General features: G+C 36.8%; 1 protein-coding gene across 4 annotated transcripts in view; it reads left to right on the top strand.

Moving 5' to 3' along the window:
• The window catches only part of LOC105672867 (uncharacterized), a 66,310-nt gene that overhangs the window by 22,616 nt on the left and 22,032 nt on the right, over positions 1-21,662 (top strand). The window contains exons 2-4 of one of the 4 annotated variants that reach the window (XM_012368074.2): positions 4,061-4,134; positions 8,183-8,631; positions 13,680-13,820. In XM_012368074.2, the coding sequence (XP_012223497.1) occupies positions 8,201-8,631; positions 13,680-13,820 (572 nt within the window). In that variant the 5' untranslated portion in view covers positions 4,061-4,134; positions 8,183-8,200. Of the gene's footprint in view, positions 1-4,060; positions 4,135-5,941; positions 6,003-6,030; positions 6,547-8,182; positions 8,632-13,679; positions 13,821-21,662 lie in introns of those variants that run through there. The other 3 variants (XM_012368073.2, XM_012368076.2, XM_012368075.2) reach the window with 3 other exon arrangements.

The raw sequence follows: 21,662 nt of genomic DNA on the forward strand, positions 1-21,662 counted from the left end.
TGTGGATGAGTTTATTTTATAGGGAGTTATACTTTATCGTTTGCTTTAGCCAATCATTCAGACCAACAATGAATGACCCAAGAATCTATTGAAGGAAACATAAGAAACATGTTTATTTATCGAGGAATCTAATTGAATCCTAGAATCGAAACTTTATATTTGTCATACATTTTATATTTATCTTAAATTTTATATTTAGTTTTATATTTTATAAGAGAATCTAAATCTTATAAAGCATTTAATTATTAAAATATACAAAATTCAAAAAATTTTTAATAATTTTAATTTTATTACGCGTGCTAAATTCTAGATTTTTTTAAATTTGCTCAACCGAAAAGCGGAGGCGGAAGAAAAGATTGAGCGATCGCGTAATCAGATGCTGACGTCACCGCGATGATTTCATCCGCGTTTTCAATGCACGTGTCATGAAGTCGCGTTCGTGAGCAGAAACATAATCGTTGCAAGAACGTTGTGTTTTTTTAACCCCTGCCAATGGTTTTTCCCAGATTGCTTTTGCATCTTCGTTTGAATGCAACAATACTAAAACAATAATGTCGAGAGTTAGAGTTTCGGAGAATCATACTTTCTATATGCATTACGGGATGCATTACCAACTGACAGGATTAAACCTTGCATCAATAATCGCGATATTGCATTACTTGTTATTCGATAAAAATATATGACACAAACGAGCATCTGGCAGCGAGGCAAACATTTGGGTAAACGTTTCTCGTCGAGCACGTCAGTCGATGATGTCATTCGCCGATCGTTTCGCATGTACGTAAGCCTCTTCTATTCATTGTAACTATAGTTCTACAAAGTTACGTCATTTTATCGCTGTAAAGCGACAAATTCTCACGAGAATAACAATTTACACTCTTATCATTTGCACGCATTAAGTTCTTCTCGTGTTATCTTATCGATAAATATTGTTATAAAATTATATCACAACGAGTATCAAACAATACATGTTTAATATTTTGCTTTATAATAGTCAAAATTGCGAGGAGATACATTTTCAATTTTTTTATTTTATCTTGAATCTCTTTTTGCTTTTAATTTTGATTTTTGCATATCGAATATAAAGAACTTTATGAAAGTATTCTCTTACAAGGCACGACATATAAATCGAAGACACAATTTTTTCTTTTTATTGATTTATTGTATTATTGTATTGCGTTTTATGCGCTCGTTCGTATTAACATGTCTGATACTCACAAGAGTAGATTTATCGCAAACCGTCTGTGCTTCGTCTACATTATGCGAATGGCGAGATTTATTCCGCTCTCGAGGCGAAGCCTGTTTCGGTCGTGCAGCACGCGGTCGACGCCGTACCGCAAGCGAGCACAACCGTGGATGGCGGCAGGGCATGCAAATTTATCAATTTAGCGCGCCCCGACGCACTCAAGTGCATTGCATCATTGCACCGTAATCGCAGCGGAACCGGCGGCCATCGTTGTGCGTAATTCGTCGTCGCACTATTTAACCTCACGTCTCTCAAGTGCATAAAATGTACGATCAACCTATATAGGTCAATATATGACATATTAATTAAATATTCTTATCGCTTTTGATTATATAAGAATACATTATTTATAAAAATCATTTTTTTAATCTCTCGTATGTATCAATTTCTTGTCGTATTCTTTTTCTTATCTATATCTTATCGATAAATTACTGCTATAAAATTACATCATCATAAGTGCTATAAACTTTCATCATCATAAGTCAACAGTAATTTTCGAGAGCGCAAAAATAGCAATAAAAATGTCTCAATTCTAACTATACATTTATATACAGTATTTTATATTATCTTCAATCATATACATATATATATATATTGCATTTATTGAGAGTATTTTTCAAACTCTCTCGACATCGCAGAATAAATTGGTTAACGAACTATTTGAGATATTCAAATTTTTTGTCTGTTTTTATCAGAAACGCAGACAGTCAGTATTCAGAAATGCGACAGTCAGTGATTATTTATCATGCGAATAAAAACGTGATCGCACGTTTGCCTTCATACGGCCTTGACGACCGCAATGCAAGGTGATGTGGCTCACGCAGGTGATAAACGCAATCGAGTTATCGCACGACGGTTGCCCGGTCGCTGAGTAATCGAGCGGATAAGACGGGTTCTTAATTCTCCGATGCACCATGGGGTTCAAAATGACCCTGCATATAGTCGTCTTATCACTCGTGCAGTCTTAAAAATATTGGCACGCTAGAGTTCTATTTTGTAAGCCTTGCAATAATTTTATCAGATTATTGCGAGTACCGTGCGTGCGATATCAGCCTGACTTCTCTTGCACTGTGTTTTACATCAATCTGTTAAGGAACTTTTACAATATAGCAGCTCATAAAAAGTGTTTAAAGGATTTTATTTCCTTTGTTGATTAATTCTCATATAATACTGTAAAATTGATAGTTTCCATCACTTTTTTATAACGAAATAATAGTTTTACTAAACATGGTACACAATTATTTTTTTCTATTTATTTCAATTATACTTTTTGCTTTAGAATTATTTTAATCTTATAAAAGTTATGCGATGCAGTATCGATATTAATGTTGAAGCTCGATCAGATTATTTCAGAAATTGTTATTTAATCAATTTATTTTTCAATTAATAGGGATTATGATATTGTATTGTGATAATAATCGGTACAATCTACATATCAATCTCGCCGTTGATAATTAAAATAGCTTAAGAGTCCATCGCATGAAATCACCCCTGCCAAGCTGGCCCCCCCCCCCCATCTTGCACAAATAAAAAAATTAGCGCAAAATTATAAGCTATTTATGAGCTTTTATATTTCGCAAATTAAAATTTTTGAGCATGAATTTAATGTTTTTTGTGGGGGGGCTGAGTCGATATCAGCCCCCCCACCGCTTAAAAATAAAAATATTGGATCAATCTTTGCGGTAGAATTAAGAGCTATTTATGAGCTTTTGAACTGATATAGTTTCGATTTTTAAGCTCACCCCCTTAGTCCTCAAACAACCCTTAATTGATGGAACTCAAGAGAGAAATACTAGAAAAAGAAAAAATACATTATATTTCAAACGTAGTATAAAATTCCAAGAATAAACCTTTAAAATATGCGCATTTTGATTATTGAGTTGCAACCCCTTTACAAAAAAACCACCTCTCATCTTCCCGACACAAGAGAGAACTATACTTAAAATGAAAAAAATTAATTATTTTCCAACTAAATATCGTTTATCCATTTATGTGCTCGCAAAATACGTGCATTTACCATGAGATATCGACTCAGCCCCCCCATAAAAAACATTAAATTCATGCTCAGCGTGACAAGCTCAAAAATTTTAATTTGCGGAATATGAAAGCTCATAAATAGTTTATAATTTTGCGCTATTGGTTTTTTTATTTGTGCAAGATGGGGGGGCCAGCTCGACAGAGGTCATGAAATCACAGTTGGTTCTTTCTCGGAAACGAACCTCTTCAGGGAGAGTTTCATTATTCGTATCTCGGCGCATGTCAGTGTTGCAGAAGTCATTGCCCTCGACCCGTGCGTCCTCGGGTTCTCACGCCCGCGTATGCATGATGTCACCTGTTCGCGAAAACAGGTGCCCATTCAAGCGAGAGACGAGATCATTTCCTCTCTTCGTTTCCCTCGCTTTTTTCCGGTTTGAGGGAAAAAACTCGGTGTAAACATCCTCTTCATTCTCGAGTAATAGGCTGTTCAGAAGATGCTTTTTCGTTAGACCAATATTTAGCTCTTTCAATTCAGACTGTAGACGGTATTCATAGTTAGACAAGTTAGTAGTTGTTATATAATGCAAGCTTTTTAGATCATCAAGATATTCATTAAATCTATCTTTCTCAAAATAGATTAACATTGAACAGACTTTCCTTTAAAAGTCTTACAATGATGCTTCTGATGATGAAATAGAGGCAAATAAAGCGATAAACTTTACATCAGAAATAATTTTAGTAATATATAATATAAGTAGAAATTTTATAAAACATATATCTTAGAAATTTTTAATTAAATGTCACTTTCTCTAACCAATGCACAAATTTTAATTTCAGATAGTCCCGATGTTACTTTATCAAGAGGACACACCAGATATCTCTGCCTCGAGTACTTTGTGGTGCAAACGTGAGTACGTCAAATTTAAATTTTTCTGCATTCTACTTGTGAAAAAATCAAAAAATCATTTTGTCTTTGCTCAAAATATTCTTTTCAATGCATTAATATGAAAATTTCATAATTTTTGTTTGTTGAAGTGGAAAACTTACCTTATTTGTAATACAAGAAATAATTCTCTCTTTAGTATTATAATTTTCACATCTTGGTAAATTTTATAAATTATTGGACACAAAATTATTGAAAAAAATCACGTACTTGATATTACAAAAAAAGTGTAACGGAGGAAGTCGGTTAAAGGGTTAACTGGCCGCGAGCCTGCCTTGGAAACAGTCGCGAGTGCAGCCTCGAAATATCCGTGACCGTGATTTGTCGAAGGAAAATCGAGTTCGTTCCGGCGTTCGCGAAGTCGCGTAACGGGAGCGGATGGGAGCCGATTCAGCCGTGAAATTCTTCACGCACGGAAGGGCTCGGGGCTCTTTAAGCCAGGCGGGGGTTTGCTTGGGAAAGAGGCAGGTTGAATGACTACCACGATCGCCGCCGCGCCGGCTGCTATGGTATCATCGGCATTCGCCGCGACGAATGGTCGCCTTTACACCTGTAATTTAGCTGCACGCGCGAATCGATCAAGCGTTTCGGTTCCGCGAGAGACTCCGAGATATCGCAAATCGACGAGACACGACGGAGATTAAGATATATCTTAAAACATATTTTCTTCCGTGTACAAACTGCCGCAAAACAAGGACGTCTCATTTTCACGCCATTAGGACATTATTTAAAGAATAGTTGATTATAACAAATATTTATAAATCTATTTCTCTACATTTTCAAATTTATTTATAATAATAAATAATAGATTAACTTTTGTACTTATTAAAATCGGTATAATCATAAAAAATAATTAATTTTTTAAATATTAAAATTTAATTTTTATAATAGTTAAAATATAAATAAATTTTACAATTTTTATTAATAAAAAATTAGATACCAGCGAGATTTAGAGAATCATCTAATACATCTTGCCGACCTAATTCTAAATTGCAACCTGTAGACTCACTCGTAGAGATCTTATCAATCTAGTAGAACATTTTCTCTCCTCCGCAATAACTACTCCTGCCATGTTCTTATTTAGCTTCAGAATGTGTGTTTCAAAGATACGACGAAGCTATCAGATAATTAAATGTCTAGTCTGTATCTTAAACGTACAAAGTTAATGCTTGGTGAAAATAAATTTAATAACAAATTAACATACTTAATTTAAATATTCTCTTATTGAAAAGATATTACATTATGTAAGAACACTTTAGCATTAAACGAATGATCGGTAAAACATGGAGAAAGTACTCTTCCTGGAGAAAGCAATTAGAAGCGCGCAAAAATGGTCCACAGGTTGACGCCACTGTCACGCTACGATCACCCGGTAATCATGGCAATTCTCAATTTATCGCTTTTATGGAATCGATCCATTTTCGCGCGCAGCTATAAAAACTTACAACCTTACTACCCCTCCGATGCAACATTAACGAGCGAGGCTGCGAGTCAATCGAGTAGAAGTGCAACTATTTCAAACGAGTAGAAATCCAAATTCGCGCGGGACGCCTAAGAGAAACGCGCGGCAGGCGGAGGCCGGTGCACGCTGCAAGATGCATGTGCCTCGAGAGGACGGTACAGACTTCGAATTGATGCACGCTGCCAGAGAGCCGCGGCGGCATAGAACGCCTAGAACGGAACGGCGAGCAAACGACTAGACCGGAGTAGAGTAGCTATAGCTATAGTCGGCCGTCTATCTGTAACCTTTGCCTCGCTTTTGCGTCGCGCTCAGTTGCAGCCTGGCGTTCTACTGGCGAGCGTTACCTTTTCTCCTCGCCATCCTTCGCGTCGAAGGTAACGACGGAAATGCTCGCATCGAAAGTAACAGTATCCATGATCGCGTTAAAAATATCGATGAGGATTTCGTCGTTATTATTATAATATTATTAAAAATTATTGTGATACGACAGTTTTCGCGTAATTGTAATTTTTCATTAAATGTAAACAATGTCCGTACATAGTGCGTGTCTTTGCGCAAGGATTGATGCGCTAATTTATTTCGCAAAAACGAGATTGTATATTGATACTGCACGATCGCGAGATTAAATAAAGTAATCGTTAAACGCAATTGCGTGAGTGACTCCGTTCGAAACGCGCCGGCGTGAGCGAGCAAACGAACAAAGCGCGGAAGCAGTTGCGAAATATGAGCTTATGGCGACGTTTGTACATACGCTAATGAATCGACGTGCGAAATCGCGTGCTTTTCTCACGCGGGCGCGAGAATGGCAACAGACGCGTTTAAGCGTGAAGTGAAACCAAACTCACGCGAAAGATCGCTGATGCGTAAAGCTTCGTATGTGAGTGATAAACGCCGCGGGATATATAAACTTACGTGCCGGTGAGTCAATATCCGGATGAGATACAAGAATCAGCAGAGCGGATTCGCGATATTTTGTAGGATTTTCATACTTTTAGGTCATTGAAATTATCGTGTTATTTAAAAAGAAAAATGTGCATCGAGTACAATGTTCTTCGCTATTATCTATTTTCTTCATTTATAAATTTGTAGACCAGTTTTGTACACTTTAATTGCTTTCTCCAAGAAAAGTACATTTTGTATTGATCGCATGTTAATATTTTAAAAACAACAATAACGAGATAATAATTTTCTTACACGACTTAAGCTTCTTGTAGTATTCTGGAGCTAAATGGAGCGTTCGAATACGATTGTCATTAAGAACCTTGCACTTGATCTAATGTTCTTCGGTATCATCTGTTCTCCATTTGTTTCCCATTCATCGGAGTTCGTTGTTCTCTGCAACGTTCTCCAACTTTGTTAACTTCGCAACGGTATTTCGCGACGACGTAAACTATATTCTTTATCACGTGTCAACGTTTCCATTTACAAGCTTTGCATTGCTCTCGAATCTCAGCTTCATTCAATTCTCCAACATTTTTACATTCGATTTCGCGCGCGCGCGCATAGCCTTTGTTGTCAAAGACGCGGCGGCGCCTAAAGATAGGAGCACGACGTCGAGTCTGTCAGTCAGTGACTATGTAAACGCATTTAAAGCGGATCGTTTCGTCCGCGAGCGTTCTCATTCCGATTGATCGTGATTGTTGCGTAACGTTGCGGCGAACGTATTCGATACAGTTACTCGTTGTCGATGATGATGACACTCGTCCGGAAAAGACTGTCGCGACGCATCGGGAACGGTTGACTTATCATGCTAATAATAGTGTTTTAACCGTTACACGCAAATTATATACGTCGCGACATGCGTGACTTTGTAAAATCGCTCGACCGTCTCGCCAGATATCGAACTGTGTCGGCTTAATCCTTTTAATATTCCAGGAACAATGCCGGCTATTGTTCGTTGTTCTCAAGGGAACCGATTATCTCTCGATCGCTTTTTTTATTAAATTTCTCATTAATAGGTTTTATAATTTATTCAAATATTAAGATGTAAAAATTGAAATGTAATTAAAATTGAAAACACTTTATTTCCTGTTTTTTTTTTTTCGTTAATAGTGAATTTCTGAAATCTTCAATATAATTTACAGCTTTTTTTGCCTAATACTATTTATCTCTTTTTAAAAAGCAGGAAAGAGAGAGAGGATTATTTTATTTAATAAAATAAATTTTATTAAAAATCCTTGAAAAATTAGTAGATTACTGCTTCAAAAAACACTTAAAAATATCTCATATTGTAAAAACTTTTTTCAACAATAATATTTCAGCTTTTGCAATTGTTGGCAAGCATTGATTCAGTCTACAGAATTGCCCAAATTTCTTTTAACTATTTCGAGCGATATATCATTAATTTCTAACGCTCTCCTCGCGCATTAGTCAACCGGCTTCCCGTCATGCTCTTCTTACCGCGAACGGTATACTTTTTCTATCCGCTTCCGACGACCCTCGATTGATCTCTTTTGTATCGCTTCGTATTTTTCTCACAGTCGCGCTACCCGGTTAATGACTCGTCTTCGCCAGTGATCATACTGAATTTCCGTCTGCTTCCGTGTGTATTTAGGTGAAGGAAAAAGGGACGATGTTGTCGTACATGCTGCCGACGGAGGACAAGCCACCGCCGGGAGAATCCAGCAACCAACAAAACAATTATCGCGCGGCTGGCAGACTGCAGAAGAGCAACGCCGTGGTGAGCACGTCGCCTAGAAAATACGCGGACGCTACTAGACCGATGATCGTCTCCACCAGGATCGAGGATCCGGTCGGCGGCGGCGATCCTTCCGCCCGGCACGGTTCCCCGCATCCGGCCTCGCAAAGGGACTCTCGACCGGTCGAGAGCCCGAAGCACAATGGCACCGTCGTCGTCACCACCGCGAGGAAATCGACCCTGCACAACGCCAGCAGGGTCACCAAGGACGACAGTCTGTATAGCATCGACAGTGACGCAAGCACCGCCGGCAGCGAGCGCAAGAACAAGATCCTGAACGGAGCGAAGCATGCCAGCTTAAAAAGGTGAGTCGATGAAATTTTTATTAAAAAAAGAAATCTGTAACTTCAAACTGCAATTTTTTAAATGGCTATAAATGAAAAGTTATTGAATAACATGTCTTGGACATCCTGCAAATAATATTAAATCCTTCCAAATAATTTCAACTCTTATAACTCGAGCTTCGACATGCTTCACATAATAACATTTCATTCCAGATGTTGAATTACGTTTGTCATTCCCGAACATAGTTAAACTATAAAATATAAAATGTTATTTGATTTGAAAAATGTTGGTGCATTATAATAAAATCCTATATTTGTTTTATCTTTTTTAAATTAAACATTTTTTATTTTGTTATCAAGCTGGAATGAAATGTCGAATGTATTACAGAATGTAAAGCGTTGAGCTTAGAATCTTGGCGAGATTCGTTTACGGTGCGATGTACTTTGCGTTATCCAGGATGTTAGAACATTATTCATCCGGAGTTCCTGTCATATTCAGTTCCGCAGTTGCGAGATGAAAATCTTAAGTGGGTCTTCGGGGCCGCCGCGAAGCATTGTTATCGTTTCTCTCGGAGCGTCGAGAAAATGTTGAGATCAAACCGCGTGCTGTCTCGGAGCAGGTTCTCGATGAATACAGCTCGTCTTCGCCGTCGAAAACCCGCAATTACCCGCCTCGCGAGTACAAGCGCACGAGTTCGTTTTACACGGCGCATTTCGAACGCCTCCCGTTCGCGAAGACGGGAAGAAGGAATAAAGAGAAAGAGCGTTACTGTATATCGGGTCTATAGGCTGACTTTCGTACGAGACTTTTACGACATTTGCACGTAGGATAGGTCAGGGTCAGCCGCGCCGAGAGTTCGACGGGATGCGTCGTAATGCGTCGAGCGTTGGTTTCGCTCGGGTGGCGGTACCGGGACCGTCTTCTGAGTGTACTTAATAATCTTGACAAGAGACACGGGATCGCGAGAGGTGACTAAGTGTGAAATCGTCGTGGAATAATGTGAAAGAAGATTCTCTCAAGTACCCTCAGTCCCCTCTGCGTTTTTAATCTCTTTTGACCTCACGGTTGCATTTCTCGGATATTATACGCGGCATTACTTAAAATACAAAATTCGTCATTGATTTAAGGAGGTTAAACGAATCTCAGAAAAAAACAATGGCAGCTTTGTCAAGTTGTTGCACAAAAACGCAATTCTTGCAATTTCTCGTTATACCGATAGGAATAAATTTCAGCGCGCAACCTTGTCGCCACGATGCTAATTACTCGACTATGCGTAGTTTTATTTAGTACATTTAGAAATATCGATAATCACTTATAATTACCATGTATCTAATCATTTCACGACATTGCGTTTTAACTACTCTTGCATTGTTGTACGAATATGTGAGAAAATTCGAAAATTGTATTCAGAGTATTTCTTGGCAACACATTAAGAGATGAGATGCATCTAGCGCCTTTTCCGAGTATTTCTTAACAATGAATTACGTGACGAAGTAATAAAGTATATGTTGAAATGCTTAAAATGTAGATTAAAGTGCTTAAAGTACTTAAAATGCAGATTGTAATACCGAAAATAGCTAATCTTCTTAACACGCCTTCGAGAAAGAACCTTTATTTATGATAACTTCGTAATAGTACTGGCAGCGACGTTCGAATCACTGTAGAAAGGAACTGTATGACCTGATCCGTTGCCAAAACGGATTGCGTACTTAGAAAACACAGTTGCGCATTTGGTGTCTATTTTTATAAGTGTATCAGCAGCGATAAATGCGCTTGTACACGTATCTAGATTTTTCCCACTTAAAATTCTTTGAGATAACATTTCGTATATTCTTAAGAGACATTTACAAAACTTATTTTAATCTATTTTTATTTATTTCTTTTAAACCGAAATTTTTAAACTTAAAAATTTTAAGTTAAACTTTAGGGAATTTATTAACATTGTTAATTAAACTTTTTTAACAAATTAATTTCTGGAATGCAAATATAGGCTTTAATAAAACCTTATTTAATTTTTTTTTATTCTAATTTATAAAATCTTAGTTTAACTTGATTAAATTCATTATCGAGAGAGTCAATATAAAAAATTAAAAAATTATGAAAGCATTACCATTTGCATTAAAAAAAGTAATACTGGAAATTTATCGAAAGAAAATAGATAAAGTCGAGTTTATTAATCTGACACTTGAACGAACATGTCACATGCATCCGCATGCATTCATGTGCACGCCGAGACGATTGCTTATACTATATCTTGTTAATATTAGAATTCTAAGTCGTATCACGCGTTGTAGCTGTCCGTGAAAAGGTTAAATAGTAACTATTAACGCGTGTCAAAGCGTGAAGAGATTGAAATAAATGCGAAGTGTCGTGTTTTCTATAGCAAACGAGAACCGTGGGATTCCGTAATCGATTCCCAGCAAAGCCCAGACTATACCCTCGCTAATCGGCTGCCGCAACTCGCTGCGTTCGATACCTTACAAGCCGTGAGAGTAAAATTATCACAGTCCAGTGCAGCAATTCTTCTGCGACCGAGAAAAAATAGACATTCTAAAAAAATTTTCTTTGAATATGTGTGCAAGATATCTCTCAGTATAACGTTATTGCTTTGTTCGTCTACGAATTCTTGAATTAATGTGAAATCAAAGTTACCTTTTAGAAATTAACTTGTTCTTGCAGAATTTAATTAATTAATTTTTTTAATTCATTTTAAATGTACTTTACTCAAATTTTAATATTAATTTCGAAATATTTAAACCAATGTTAAAAACGTAAAAGCTTACAGCAAAAGACTAAAAACAATTGTGTTTTACTATATGTGGTGTCTTAAAAATTGAGTGCTTTGGGAAATGTATTCCATATCGGAGAAGAAGAGATAGAAGAAGAGATTGGTCTGGTTAGAAATTGATGGTTGGGTATTATGATGCTGGCGAGAAATAAAACAGACAATGGGAGATATCGTCTTTACGGAAGAAGAGACGTTACTTCCGTTGTGACGACCTTCATGGATCAGAGCGAATTCGGAGGTCAAATCAGAGCCGGATCGATGGGAGGCTGCCAACCGGGCGACCTCGACCCCGACCCACCCCAATCCTCGATCTTAGCCCAGACACCTTCTCTTTCAGTCTCACAAAGATTGTAACATATTTATATGAACATTTAACTGTGCTATTCACATTTGCTATTCACATTGAGAAACATTTTAGTTAAAATTTTTTAGTGATTTTAAATTTAATTTTTTTTTTAACAAAGAAAGCCATTCATTTGAAACAATTTTTATCAAATAATTTAATATTGCTGAACAAAGGAATATGAGATAAAATAAGGCGAAACAACTAAATGCAATCAGAGATTTTGAGAAACAACATGTTATCGTGTTAACAATTACGGAAACTTTTAATATAATATATTTTTTATTTTAATTTTTAGCTACATTTTTTTCTTTAAAATCTTATTATTACTTTGTTTTCGACGTTTTGAAAAAATTATATACTTATTATTAGATTATTGTTCTTGATTTAATACAATAATTTGCGCTATGTCTTTCTATGAATTATAGAAATTAAAAATTTTATTTATTTTTGTACGTTATTTAGACTTTGATCTAATATTAAATATTATCTTTAACCATGCTTTTTGTTTACAAAGAGGTATACATATATTGATTCATTCTAAGTATAGAAAGTAAAAGCATAAAAGAGAGAGCGTTGGAATATAATATAAGCTTTGTCGTCCGAGCACTGATGTGACTTTGACATATTCTGCTTGAGGGACACGGCTACACGTGGCAGCACTTTACTGCAGTCCACTTTAGCACAGACCAGAACCAGCATTCAACAATGTACAGCTTGCAATGGAGCTATCGAGTTTTTATCAGGTGTATCTATTATTATTATTTTATATTCCCCAGCATAAAGCACATCTGAATATATGTGTACACAGTTACGCTTATAGCTACGCTTCTATGCAAATAGAAAGCAAGGAAAAACGACAGGTTTAAAGAAATGTAATCAAACACAGAACAGATCTAATATTGTTGCAACATTGTGTCTAACGATTAAAAGGAGAAATATATCTCTCGTTCTATCTGCCGCGCCGTAAATTGGTTGACGCGGCTTATCGATCTCTCGCGACGGTGTGACTTAATTGATTCCTTGACACACGCAGCCAACCGCATCGAGAAATTTATCCGACTGCGAGATTAACTCTGTTGCAGCGATGAATAATAAGCCGCGCACACGAGCGCGATGCAGCGAACGCGCGAAAACCGGTTTGCACCGCGCCGGTGATCCGCTAATGCCGTTTTCTGTCTTATTAGTACGAACGCACAAAGTAAATGGTACATCGGCGATATTCAATCTTCTTGCGACGTATCGATATCATGTGACGCTTGTACTCACGCAGTATTTTACGCAATGTAATCATATATCGTAGTTTCACATCACTGCGGAAGTAAGTTAGTTTAAACAATTTGTTTAAAACGGAAGGAATAAACGATGAATTTATTTTACGATCAAAGCTTTATGAGTTTTCTACAGAAACAAACAGCAGTCAACCTTGATTCATTGATAAAATTGGGTGATCGTACTATATAAATGAAGTTACCCAGAACTAGCTATATAAATACACTAGATGCAGGTCGTGAATGACGGTAGCGTCAGCTGGATGAAGCATGAACTCGGCAGTTTCTTCTGGTTCGAGAAGCCGCTTCCGGAGCGAGTAATAAATAAATGGCATGTGTACGCGACGCAAAACGTCGGCTCGATTTCGATCACCGCTCGATCGTAATCCGACGCCGTGGCGATCGCTGGATTTCGATTTTGATATCGCTCTTGCGGTCGCCAATTGCGGTCATCTGATGAAAAACTGAGGTTTATGATGAGTATTTTTCACAACTAGACGTGACCTGTTCCGATTGTGTGCAGGATGTCTGAGATAAATATAACGAGATTGCTCCAATTCTATTATTACTATGTATAATATTATAAGTTTATTGAATTAATTTTTTATTAATATTTGTATTTATCATATTTTTGTTTACTCTATATTAAAAAAATTTATTGTTTAGGGTATCTTTCGGCTCGAGCAAAGGGTCGATGGTAGAAACCCTCGTCTATGAGACGCCGGTGCAAGAGGAACCTGAAATCAATCACTTCCTGGACCACAATGGACGCCTACCTCCTCCTATGATACCTGTGCCTGATACTGAGTAAGTAATAATCTTTTAACATAAAATTCAACATTATTTTATATTCTCAATATTTTTCGTATCTTTATTTTAACATGAAAAATATTACTTTTTTTCTTACTTTTAAATGACATATTTTTTGAACTACTACAATTAGATTCAAGAGTAGGCACATTAATTTTATTCCAATTTTAAGGAAAAATGTTATTAAAAATGCATCGTTATATTTTTTTCAAAAAACATACTTTTGTTCATTTTTCGACATATAAATTTAATCATAATGTTACGCAATAATTTTAATTGAAGATAAAAGAGAGAAAAATGCTGTTTTCAACTTGTGTCATATGTTGAACACATGATGCACGTGTGAGTTTATTTCTTTTGAGCAAATGGAGCTTCTGAAACAACTCGTAAATTCGCGTTTCAAAGATTCGATCGTGGAAGCCGATTATCGTGGTAGATTGCATCTTCGAAAGCCGCCCACGCACATGGCGCGGATCGTAACGTCATCCGGCATACCCGGCACCAAAATAACATCTGTACTTCTATACGCATGTGCATGCATCGGTTAATACCAGATCGTGCGGAAATTGACGCCGGTAAATATCGAATGGATTCGTTAAATCGACAACGTGACGTGGTACAAAATCTCGCTTCGCGTGAAATCCCTCTTGGCTACAGTCCGCCCCCGTTCTATTCGACAGATGTTCATCGTTAAACGTAACAGAATACCGGCTCGAGTCGACTTAATACTAATGTGCATTTTGCAATACATCTGCCCTAATCAGAAACTTCTGGCGTTAAAGGAGCACAAATATGTTTTATCCGCTCTTTTTCATTAATTCTTAAAATAACAAAAGGGGGAAAATAGTTACAAAATGTTCACATTCTTGCTAAATAATCTTTGCATTCAACCGCACAAAGATTTTGCAAAGAATTATATGAATATTTTGGTGAGTTAAATTGTTTGTTATTTGATAGTATTTTAATGATTTATTTTATGAACATTATATATTATCTACATATCTCTAGAGCTGTAAAATATATTAATATTAAATATTTCTAATTGACATTTTCTAGCTCAATAATTTTCATCTTTTATATTCGATATACGACAAAACATGATTTTATATTTTAAGCACTAAACGCGCTTTGATTGCATTTTCTTTCGATTTGTTATAAACGTAATTTAAATTACGCCAAATTGAAATTCACGTTTTACTCGATTTTATTAAATCCGATTGTATATTTTCCTAAATCTGTTTTTGAATTTGTGCTAAATGCAATCTTAACTTTATTGATCTTGTCTATGTGTCTATCACATTTTTACTATATTATATACCACATATAATTTGCGATATATTCGAGTATATTTTTTGCAAGATCTTTTGCATTCTATGATTACATTTATCTTTCGGCTGTAGCCCGATGTTTCGTGACATTTCATCTTCGATCGTGACTGACGTCGGAGATATTATTAAATATTCACGGCGCGAGTACTGCCGTTTAACCGTATCAAACACGATGATGATTGCGCCGTGCGATAAGTAGCCGCTTATTAGGAGAGACACGCGTGGGTGAAGATATAGAGGTAACTCCCGGGATGACACGTCGTCTTCCAGGAATGCAGAACATATTTAAGAGAATGACTTCGACTGTCTCATTATACAAAGGTATTCCTTATGTTCCGAGTTCATAAAGTTTCAGAAAGACTCGTAATATTTCATATTACGTTTAGTTATGCAAGACATATAAATTTGTTCTAGCATTTCGGAATAAAATCGGGATAACATAATAAAAATAATTATTTTAACTTAAATTGAGGAAACATAATAAAAAAATGTTAACGTAAACTAACAAGGAATTATAAATATAATAGAAAGCAATGAAAATGAAAATAGAATATTTTTATTCGATTAGTACATAATTATAAAAGAATATGCTCAAAATAAATTTGGCAACAAAATTCGCGCACTTGGAACTTGAAAAGATGCGTTATCGTGTTACAGCAATATTACGTGACGATAAGATTACGACTTGATTACGAACGCTTTAAGACGCTGATAATATTCTGCAATCGTTCGATCCTGTAGGCCAGTTGTGCCGATCGTCGTAGCGCGATCATGAATGTAATTTTTCAAAGTACGAAAAATGCAAAGTGCTAAGTTGCGTTAATGATAGTTAGCTTTTCTTTTCGTTTTTGTGCCGGTGAGATCATCGCGATTACGTATGTCGAAGATTTTGTAATCACGCGCGTGATTCTTGCGTTACGAGCTTTGTTGAAAGCGTAAACCGTGGCACACGCGGTGAGTATCGCTACTGAATAATGCAGTGAACGTGCTTTACCCTTTAGCTCTCCCCCTATATCTCCTTTTCTGATATGCATTATTCGATAGATTTAAAGTGGCTTTTGGAAATAAGCTTTTCAGTTTCAGTAAAATATTTTGTATTTGCAATAATTACAATTGTATGGTAATTTTATGCTGTTTTATGACAAATATCCAAAGACAGCACAAATATTATCATAGAACATACTTCTATAATTTTTGCTCAAATTATTATTTAGAAAAAATTATCTTTTTTGTTTTTTGAAATGCATATGTGTTTCTCTTGAGAACATCATCTTTCTTTTCTTTTTGGATTATTGTATCTTTTTATTTTTTTTTTATCTTAGAGAACAGATTTCTTTTGAATTCGTCTTCTAAGATAAAGATCTGTGTGTCCAGTAAAATATTATTTTTTATTAATTAAAAAAATTTTAATTTTACTATTATTATATCTCGTTAAGTGAAACACCTGCGGTTCGAAAAATCGATTTGTGCAAACGATCTCGTAGACGAGACGACAGATGCCGGCACCCTCACGGTTTTCGAGCCGGTTAGAGAAGCAAAGAGGAGCGCCTGCGTTACACGCTCCACGCCGCTCAGTGATTCGAGTGCAGTCGGAGCGCGCAGAAGCCAGTTGGAGTTGTCTGTCCGTGAATTACCGCCTGTTCCGTGTGTTGGTGCACGCACACACATTCGGTTCCCGCGAACGGTTCGCCACCCGCGCCTTTTCTTTCTCCTTCTCTACAGTCGCCCTTACGTCCGCCCGATCCTTCTTAGCGCACGTCGCGACGTGCGTGTGCGTACGCGTACTCTCTCCCACCCGATCTCTTTCTCTCGTTATCTTTCCATCCTCTGTTTCCCCCCCTTTGCGAATCAGGATAAGCGAGGAACGCAAGAGCGCGGCGTCGCGGAGTAAAAGAAGGCAGCCGTCAGTACGCTCGTGCCCTCTCGACGAGCACGGAGTCGCGTTGTCGGTCAAGTTTCCCCGCGCGAGGACGAAGCGGGTCCTTCTCGAAAGGAGAGCGTTGACTGCGAGAAAGAGAGAGATCGATCGACCGCCCGGCCCCGTGGAATTAGAGACCACGCCGTGCGCGTGCGACATCCGCCAGGTAATAAGCGTTCCCCCCGGCGACGCTACGTACGTTCGCCCCGTAATTTTCGGAGCTGTGCCGATCGAAATAACCGAGAGATCCTAAATCGTCTCTCTCGGCGACGGCTTCTGATCGCGACGATCGCACAAAAGACGCGCTCGATTTTTCCGTTCGCCGGTGCGAGCTACAGGGTGACTGGAAAGGTGCGTACACGCCCAGTGAGAGAGCTAACTCCCCGAACAAGTTTAGGATATAATGGAATTTACAGGACGAGGGAAAACCTGTTGTGTTATTTTTTTTCTTGAGTAGAATTTTGTCGGTGCATCTGAAATATTTTTAAGATTTTTTTCTATATAAATGACTTGATGAGAAGTTAAATTAAGTATTGATTTATTAATTATTTTATTCATTAAGTTTTGATTTCAAAATTTATTAAAATATTCAAAGAAATCTGTTGTCAATTATGCCGAGATCAATTTATTGTGTGAAGCAATTATTTATTCATTGCTTATACCATCAATTACCAGATATTCTATTTAACAAAAAAATAGCATAATGTCAGGAAAATAATTAGAAGGAAAGTTCAGCGTTTTGAAAAAAAGTTTGGAAAAGGGTTTTTTTGACATAGGTTGACTATTAGCGTTGGTTACGTGAATCACGCATTGTCTATAGAATTTACGGGTGAAAAGACAATTTTCATAGTTCACACGTATACATAGACAATCGCTGTCGATGTTTACGACATTCGCCTGGGGTTTGACAAGCCGACTTAAAATATGACGAATCAAAATTAACAGCGTTGTTGAAAGAGCAGTTTGCCTGTTGTTGAGTTGCTATTTTTTATTTCAAATATTTATTGTTCTAGAAATATTTCTATTATTCAAGCATGTTAACGTTTGATATAATTTTCAACATTTTGACTTATGCCACATAAATTAGAGATGTGCAATTTCCAAACTAAATGTCCTTTGCGACAAATTGTCTCGAGGATATCGAATGAATTGACAGTTTTAATGGTGTGATTTGTAACTAGTATATGAAACGTTAAAGTTCGATTCATTTAAATTCGAGTCAAAGAGCGACTCACCCTGTATATCCTTAATCGAACGCCGACTCGGGTGAGAGGTCGCGTTGTTGCCGATCGAATCGCGTCGCCGGCGAGTCTGTCCCTAATAGCAGACTCGCATCGATCTGGTAGGAAGATTGCGAAAGGGACAGGCTACCGGTGTCTACGGGGGTGGCTGAAGGTGGAAAACACCGGCGGTGAGCAGCAATCGCCCTCAAAATCAGCAGCTAGAGTCGCTAATGAATTGAATAAAAACTTTATTTACAAGATATAATTAAGCGTAAGAATATTAGAAAAAACCGCGTTCAAAAATTTTTTTAATATTCTGAACATTGTGCAAACTATTCTAGCGTCATTTTATTACTAAGAAAAGCACTAAAATTCTGTGTCAAGCCCAAAGCACAAGCTCGTAATTAATTATAGTAAACCTAAGATTGTTCAAGACAAACACCATCCAAGTCAGATAATTCCCGAGTCGTGAATTAGTCCTGAATTAACGTTAGATTGATTTTATAGGTTCTTAAATAAGATTCTATAGGTTGATTTTATTTGTTTTTTATTGATTCTATAGATTAATCCTAGATTTATCTTGATCTTTAATTAAGTTGACTGTGGACTGCTTGTTTTTGCGTTATTAAATTTCCGATAAACGTCATTTTCAAAGAAATTAAAGTTAGCGATTCTCTATCTTAATGTAAGGATTGCATACGCTATTTTATTATTTGAGAATTTTTTACGATTATTAGCTGTACTTGAGTTACGATATTGTACAGACTGTCACTGTCCGCAAGGATCGACGTTGCCGCGGACAATAGGAAATGGCGAAAGATCGATACACGCGCTACAAGTATTCGATAGCTCTCTCGCGCCGGTATCAGCGCCGTCACTACCTGTGAGAGGACACGCGGAAAGAGACGCACAGATCCCGGTGCTCAGTGGTCGCCATAGTAACAGGCCATCTTGACACACTGCAGCCATTCTCTCTGTCGTTTCTCTGGAAACGTCATGCTCGCACACCGCCGTATACCAAAACTCATTCATCTTTTAATTGTAAATTGACTATAATTTTTGTTTTAGATTGAACACGTCTCTAAGAATTTTGTTGGAGCAATTGCTTGTATCATTGCTACGCGTATTTAGCTTTAATAAAATCGCGGCGATTTCATTTTCATCTTAAACTTCTGAGAATATGGCAACGGCATCTCATTTGTTTGGAAAATCCCAAATTTTAAAGTATTTTATTGCTAACTTTAATAATTTCTCTGAAAATGATATTTATTTGATTTAACGAAACATTTTATGTATAAGTTCCTAATAGCCAATATTTCATTAACGAGTGTTCGTTAACGAACCATTAATCTTATCGAACAAACTATTTTATCTGTAATCATCTATATATATATATATATATCAATAGAGAAGCACACAAATTATCACTTGTTCAATGCAAACAAACGAAACGAACAACGTCATACTCATAAAACGTGAAATTGAAGGTTCATCGTTGATAATATTTTTTGTCTCATTGCCTGAGTGTGCTATTGCACGATATATCGAAATGCAAATCGTGGTGCATTCGAAGGAAAAAAAGGTTCTATCGATCGTTCGCGTCCTCGTACGCGGAAAGCACGCATGATTAACTCACAAATGTTCACGTCACGAAATATGCGTTGCTTTACATTATAATAGGAAAATCATTATCAACCTTTGTACTTTTGAATATTTATACACAATGTGTCAGATTCAAAATATTAACTATACATTAGGTAGATACATAGATAACATATATAAAAGTCTCCACTAAAGAATTGTAAAAAATAAAAATGGACTGATTTATCATAAATTATCGCTTAAAAATTCCGAAGAAATTGTTTTTTACGTGAAAATGCAACGTTTCAAGGCAAACATTCGCGAATAACAAATCCTCTTTCTATCTCTCTCTTTTTCTCTGTTTTTCTTTCTTTGTTACAAAAGTGGCTCTTAGTACTTTCCCAAGCATCGCCTGTCACGCCAGGGAGATGCACGACGCGATAAAATATTTGCTTAAGTATTTTATGCGTCTTATAAAAGTGCACAATTGGAGCGAGCCAATTCGAGCTCGCAGCCAAAATTACGCAGGAAAAGAAAGAAAAGAAGAGAAAAAAACAGAGTAAAATTGATTGTGAATCAATATGTACCTCAATTGCATCACTAATCTCGGCTATTAATTGCTAATTATTAGTTGCACACATGAACGATTTCGTCCGTTTGGATTTTCATGGATTGGACGTACCGCGACTTGTTTACGAGTCGTGTTTTCCTTTATCGATCCTCATTGAATACGATTTTCATAGAAAATGGTCTCTTAACATCTCGCACGAGTGCATGCGTATATTTAGAATAGCGTGTTGTGCTTATCGTTCCGCAACCTTGCGGCGAGTAACTTGGCATTTATTAATTTCAAGTACCGCCACATGGAATTAGAATACATTCTTTCGCAAACAGAATTATAATTAATGATATTGAATAAATTTCGCGCGAACGCGATGAAACTGTTTCGCTTTCAACGCATGTGTATTTTTCTCGAACATTGTATTAATTTTCTGCTCTGATAATATTTTTAATTAGGGTCTCTAATTTAATTAAAAGTTTGCTCGGATAAACCTTCCATATACCTTGAATATTATTATTTTACAAAATATTTAACATCAATTTTTTAACATGCATAAAGAACATTTAGTTTTAAATACTAAAATTCTTTTCGCATTGCGAAAATGAACGATTTTTCGCAATTCCCGAAATAATGTCGAGAAAAATAACGGGTTGTTTGGTATGATCGTGAATGAAGCGATTAGAGGCGTTTAGGATGATGATGTCACAAACTCAAGGCCTGAATCGCTCTTGCGAGGTGTTTAACTACTCGATGACGCCAGACTCAATGCTGCTGGGTAAACAACAATGGGCATGCATCTGCGTGTAAATTATATAAACTATCCGCTCAAACAAATATTACTTGTTGCAACAGAATTTTACAATTCAGTGAAGTAAAAGTCTAAATTTTCAGTGGTTTTAAAATTCGAAAATATACAAGGTGCTCTGAATCTTAAGCTTTTCCGTATATTTTTACTCTTTCGCTAAGCTTTATAGCTGAGCGTAATTTTTAATTTTTAGTTCTGGATATGCTAGAGGTTTATTTCGAGATATTCGATTCCGAAAGGTTTAGATTCCAGAACCCAAGGGTTTGAATTTCACATCCTTATCGCGCGGTGGTAAATCCCCGTGCTAAGCCGTCTTGTTTGCTTTATCAATTCCTCCCGCGAAGGCCTGTCGAGGATCATAACTTTGGAGCGACAGCTTCATCGAAAGGTACACATTCCGTGTGTAACTCCGTGCACTTTCC

This window comes from Linepithema humile, chromosome 1 (genome assembly GCF_040581485.1).
Source record: "Linepithema humile isolate Giens D197 chromosome 1, Lhum_UNIL_v1.0, whole genome shotgun sequence".
Classification (NCBI taxonomy): Eukaryota; Metazoa; Arthropoda; class Insecta; order Hymenoptera; family Formicidae; genus Linepithema; species Linepithema humile.